The sequence below is a fragment of the Procambarus clarkii genome, chromosome 14 (assembly GCF_040958095.1).
Source record: "Procambarus clarkii isolate CNS0578487 chromosome 14, FALCON_Pclarkii_2.0, whole genome shotgun sequence".
In the NCBI taxonomy this organism is placed as follows: Eukaryota; Metazoa; Arthropoda; class Malacostraca; order Decapoda; family Cambaridae; genus Procambarus; species Procambarus clarkii.
In genome coordinates, this window is record NC_091163.1 from 41,468,706 (window position 1) to 41,474,705 (window position 6,000).

A 6,000-nucleotide genomic window follows, 5' to 3' on the forward strand; every position below is an offset into this window, starting at 1 on the left:
ACTTGTGTCACCTGTACCACCTGTGTCCACTCTACCACCTGTGTCACATGTACCACCCGTGTCACCTGTACCACCTGTGTCACATGTACCACTTGTGTCACCTGTACCACCTGTGTCCACTCTACCACCTGTGTCACATGTACCACCCGTGTCACCTGTACCACCTGTGTCACCTGTACCACCTGCGTCACCTGTACCACCTGTGTCACCTGTACCACCCGTGTCACCTGTACCACCCGTGTCACCTGTACCACCCGTGTCACCTGTGTCACCTGTGTCACCTGTACCACCTGTGTCACATGTACCACTTGTGTCACCTGTACCACCTGTGTCCACTCTACCACCTGTGTCACATGTACCACTTGTGTCACCTGTACCACCTGTGTCCACTCTACCACCTGTGTCACATGTACCACCCGTGTCACCTGTACCACCTGTGTCACATGTACCACTTGTGTCACCTGTACCACCTGTGTTCACTCTACCACCTGTGTCACATGTACCACCCGTGTCACCTGTACCACCTGTGTCACCTGTACCACCTGCGTCACCTGTACCACCTGTGTCACCTGTACCACCCGTGTCACCTGTACCACCCGTGTCACCTGTACCACCCGTGTCACCTGTACCACCCGTGTCACCTGTACCACCCGTGTCACCTGTACCACCTGTGTCACATGTACCACCTGTGTCACCTGTACCACCCGTGTCACCTGTACCACCCGTGTCACCTGTACCACCCGTGTCACCTGTACCACCTGTGTCACCTGTACCACCTGTTGTTGGAAATAACCAACAGTTTATACATCCGTTGTATTTTTATTCAACATTTGTATTAACCACAAGTAGTTACTAAAATAACTAACTTATAGATTTACTTATCATCATGATTTATATTAAACATATTGCCAGATACCTCCTGGTCTGAGAGACGACGCGAGGAACGACAGGCGGGAACATGGGCCTGGGGCCTCGTAGCCTGGTGGATAGCGCGCAGGACTCGTAATTCTGTGGCGCGGGTTCGATTCCCGCACGAGGAAGATACAAATGGGCAAAGTTTCTTTCACCCTAAATGCCCCTGTTACCTAGCAGTAAATAGGTACCTGGGAGTTAGTCAGCTGTCACGGGCTGCTTCCTGGGGGTGGAGGCCTGGTCGAGGACCGGGCCGCGGGGACACTAAAGCCCCGAAATCATCTCAAGATAACATGAAGTCTCTCAACATTTAGTTGGATTTATAACAGAGTCCAGTTTATCATTTCCTTTACTAAATATAGTTACTTACTAATAATTTTAGTTTCGTAGTATACTACTACTCACTGGAACTCCTTTATTTAGTTGATATTAAGCATTCTAGAGGAAATTATTTTAATGGAAGTGATTTCACTTTAATGTCCTCGATTAGTTGCACAACTTCAATAAGTCAATTTATGTTACACGAAACTCTATTTTATCACAGAAGAATTTAATGTGACATTAATACTCGTCACTACCTTAGTTAATTACGATATTCTATATATATATATATATATATATATATATATATATATATATATATATATATATATATAAGTATATTTTGGTAGCAGTCTTTCGTGTAGACATATATTTTCGAAAATAAATGACATTTATTTTCGGTCATATTTAATAATATATATATATATATATATATATATATATATATATATATATATATATATATATATATATATATATATATATATATATATATATATATATCCGTTTACGCTCGAGATGTCTATAGAGAGCCGCGCATGCGCAATCGGGAGGAGGAGGAAGACGAGAGAGCGTCACCAGCATGACTCGGACGCCATTGACAACGTGCATCAGAGAGCTGCGTTTCGACCGTACTTATTTGGCTCCCACGACCAGTAGAGCGGTGCCACGTTATCTGGCGCATTATAGCCGTGTTCCAGAAGAGTATATCTGCACCTCCATAGTCAACGTCTTTCAAGCAGCAGCTGGAGGACGAAGGATTGCTCAGCTCTCTACATCAACGGACACGCGGCTCGGCGGCGAGGTTCACCTGTTTGTTATCGTGTGGCCACAGCTTGTTGTCGTTAGGCCGTATATATAATAATAAAATCCCGTACGTGTCTTTAGTAATTTTACATTTTAAATAGATGATTATTCTCATTGTTTCTGTAGAAGAAACTTACAGTGCTTGAATATAAATTGCACAGATATTGGCTGAAGATTTCTAGTTATCCTTATAATGTAAGATGTATTTGTAGTTACCTATTATGTAGAAGATTTCTACAATGTAATTGCCTTCCAGCTCCCAGTGGGCGTCACCCGAGGTGCTAGGTGCTAGGTGCTAGGCTTCTCCACCTTCACTTGCAACAATGTGTCCTATGCCACACGTCGTCGGTGGAGCGAGGCTACTGGTTACACCTCTACACTTACACCTTCCAGTTCCCAGTGGGCGTCACCCGACTGGGAGCTAGGTGCTAGGTGCTAGGCTTCTCCACCTTCACTTGCAACAATGTGTCCTATGCCACACGTGGTCGGTGAAGCGAGGCTACTGGTTACACCTCTACACTTACACCTTCCAGTTCCCAGTGGGCGTCACCCGAGGTGCTAGGCTTCTCCACCTTCACTTGCAACAATGTGTCCTATGCCACACGTGGTCGGTGGAGCGTGGCTACTGGTTACACCTCTACACTTACACCTTCCAGTTCCCAGTGGGCGTCACCCGAGGTGCTAGGCTTCTCCACCTTCACTTGCAACAATGTGTCCTATGCCACACGTCGTCGGTGGAGCGTGGCTACTGGTTACACCTCTACACTTACACCTTCCAGTTCCCAGTGGGCGTCACCCGAGGTGCTAGGCTTCTCCACCTTCACTTGCAACAATGTGTCCTATGCCACACGTCGTCGGTGGAGCGTGGCTACTGGTTACACCTCTACACTTACACCTTCCAGTTCCCAGTGGGCGTCACCCGAGGTGCTAGGCTTCTCCACCTTCACTTGCAACAATGTGTCCTATGCCACACGTCGTCGGTGGAGCGTGGCTACTGGTTACACCTCTACACTTACACCTTCCAGTTCCCAGTGGGCGTCACCCGAGGTGCTAGGCTTCTCCACCTTCACTTGCAACAATGTGTCCTATGCCACACGTCGTCGGTGAAGCGAGGCTACTGGTTACACCTCTACACTTACACCTTCCAGCTCCCAGTGGGCGTCACCCGAGGTGCTAGGCTTCTCCACCTTCACTTGCAACAATGTGTCCTATGCCACACGTGGTCGGGGAAGCGAGGCTACTGGTTACACCTCTACACTTACACCTTCCAGCTCCCAGTGGGCGTCACCCGAGGTGCTAGGCTTCTCCACCTTCACTTGCAACAATGTGTCCTATGCCACACGTCGTCGGTGGAGCGAGGCTACTGGTTACACCTCTACACTTACACCTTCCAGTTCCCAGTGGGCGTCACCCGAGGTGCTAGGCTTCTCCACCTTCACTTGCAACAATGTGTCCTATGCCACACGTGGTCGGTGGAGCGTGGCTACTGGTTACACCTCTACACTTACACCTTCCAGTTCCCAGTGGGCGTCACCCGAGGTGCTAGGCTTCTCCACCTTCACTTGCAACAATGTGTCCTATGCCACACGTCGTCGGTGGAGCGTGGCTACTGGTTACACCTCTACACTTACACCTTCCAGTTCCCAGTGGGCGTCACCCGAGGTGCTAGGCTTCTCCACCTTCACTTGCAACAATGTGTCCTATGCCACACGTCGTCGGTGAAGCGAGGCTACTGGTTACACCTCTACACTTACACCTTCCAGCTCCCAGTGGGCGTCACCCGAGGTGCTAGGCTTCTCCACCTTCACTTGCAACAATGTGTCCTATGCCACACGTGGTCGGTGAAGCGAGGCTACTGGTTACACCTCTACACTTACACCTTCCAGCTCCCAGTGGGCGTCACCCGAGGTGCTAGGCTTCTCCACCTTCACTTGCAACAATGTGTCCTATGCCACACGTCGTCGGTGGAGCGAGGCTACTGGTTACACCTCTACACTTACACCTTCCAGTTCCCAGTGGGCGTCACCCGAGGTGCTAGGCTTCTCCACCTTCACTTGCAACAATGTGTCCTATGCCACACGTGGTCGGTGGAGCGTGGCTACTGGTTACACCTCTACACTTACACCTTCCAGTTCCCAGTGGGCGTCACCCGAGGTGCTAGGCTTCTCCACCTTCACTTGCAACAATGTGTCCTATGCCACACGTGGTCGGTGGAGCGAGGCTACTGGTTACACCTCTACACTTACACCTTCCAGTTCCCAGTGGGCGTCACCCGACTGGGAGCTAGGTGCTAGGTGCTAGGCTTCTCCACCTTCACTTGCAACAATGTGTCCTATGCCACACGTGGTCGGTGGAGCGTGGCTACTGGTTACACCTCTACACTTACACCTTCCAGTTCCCAGTGGGCGTCACCCGAGGTGCTAGGCTTCTCCACCTTCACTTGCAACAATGTGTCCTATGCCACACGTGGTCGGTGGAGCGAGGCTACTGGTTACACCTCTACACTTACACCTTCCAGTTCCCAGTGGGCGTCACCCGAGGTGCTAGGCTTCCCCACCTTCACTTGCAACAATGTGTCCTATGCCACACGTGGTCGGTGGAGCGTGGCTACTGGTTACACCTCTACACTTACACCTTCCAGTTCCCAGTGGGCGTCACCCGAGGTGCTAGGCTTCTCCACCTTCACTTGCAACAATGTGTCCTATGCCACACGTGGTCGGTGGAGCGTGGCTACTGGTTACACCTCTACACTTACACCTTCCAGCTCCCAGTGGGCGTCACCCGAGGTGCTAGGCTTCTCCACCTTCACTTGCAACAATGTGTCCTATGCCACACGTGGTCGGTGGAGCGTGGCTACTGGTTACACCTCTACACTTACACCTTCCAGCTCCCAGTGGGCGTCACCCGAGGTGCTAGGCTTCTCCACCTTCACTTGCAACAATGTGTCCTATGCCACACGTGGTCGGTGGAGCGTGGCTACTGGTTACACCTCTACACTTACACCTTCCAGCTCCCAGTGGGCGTCACCCGAGGTGCTAGGCTTCTCCACCTTCACTTGCAACAATGTGTCCTATGCCACACGTGGTCGGTGGAGCGTGGCTACTGGTTACACCTCTACACTTACACCTTCCAGCTCCCAGTGGGCGTCACCCGAGGTGCTAGGCTTCTCCACCTTCACTTGCAACAATGTGTCCTATGCCACACGTGGTCGGTGGAGCGTGGCTACTGGTTACACCTCTACACTTACACCTAAGCTCTTCGTGTTTATCTGTAGTAATAACTCTATAGTTACAGTAGTCATCTCTCAAAGAGATCAATTACATTAACCCTTAACTTGAGGTGCTTCCGGGGCTTAGCGTCCCCGCGGCCCGGTCGTCGACCAGGCCTCCTTTGATTTACCATATACTGTACTATACTATCCAGTAGTATATTAAGGTGCATTTACCTCCAATTAATATTATATAATCAACCTTATTTACTTCATAATGTATTTATTCTGGTGAAGAACCAGCACCAGAATAATGCTAGGGATGTATTAATCTTTTAGCATGTAACCTCACAATTTTGTGTAGGATAATTTGACTCCATTTATATAAGAAATACAATTTCACTAAGATCCATAGGACACTAGTTCTTGGGATCAGTTTAATCCATTGTTTCATTTTGGTTTCCACTTTTTCTCAAAAGTTGGTGGTCCTTCATAGCTATCGAAGTATTTATTTAATTATTAGTTATTGGAGTCAGGTTTTTCCCCCACCACCTGTGTCACCTGTGTCACCTGTGTCACCTGTACCACCTGTGTCACCTGTACCACCTGTGTTACCTGTACCACCTGTATCACCTGTGCCACCTGTGTCACCTGTACCACCTGTGTTACCTGTATCACCTGTGTCACCTGTACCACCTGTGTCACCTGTGTCACCTGTACCACCTGTGTTACCTGTACAACCTGTATCACCT

At 49.5% G+C, this 6,000-nt stretch overlaps 1 protein-coding gene across 1 annotated transcript in view; it reads left to right on the forward strand.

The window, feature by feature from the left end:
- LOC138364807 (mucin-2-like) overlaps positions 1-5,366 on the forward strand; it is a 53,167-nt gene extending 47,801 nt beyond the window's left edge. The window contains exons 2-5 of the mRNA XM_069324789.1: positions 2,535-3,143; positions 3,189-3,758; positions 3,888-4,334; positions 4,436-5,366. Coding sequence (XP_069180890.1) covers positions 2,535-3,143; positions 3,189-3,758; positions 3,888-4,334; positions 4,436-5,366 — 2,557 coding nt within the window. The remainder of the gene's footprint in view (positions 1-2,534; positions 3,144-3,188; positions 3,759-3,887; positions 4,335-4,435) is intronic.
- The last annotated feature ends 634 nt before the right edge of the window (positions 5,367-6,000 follow it).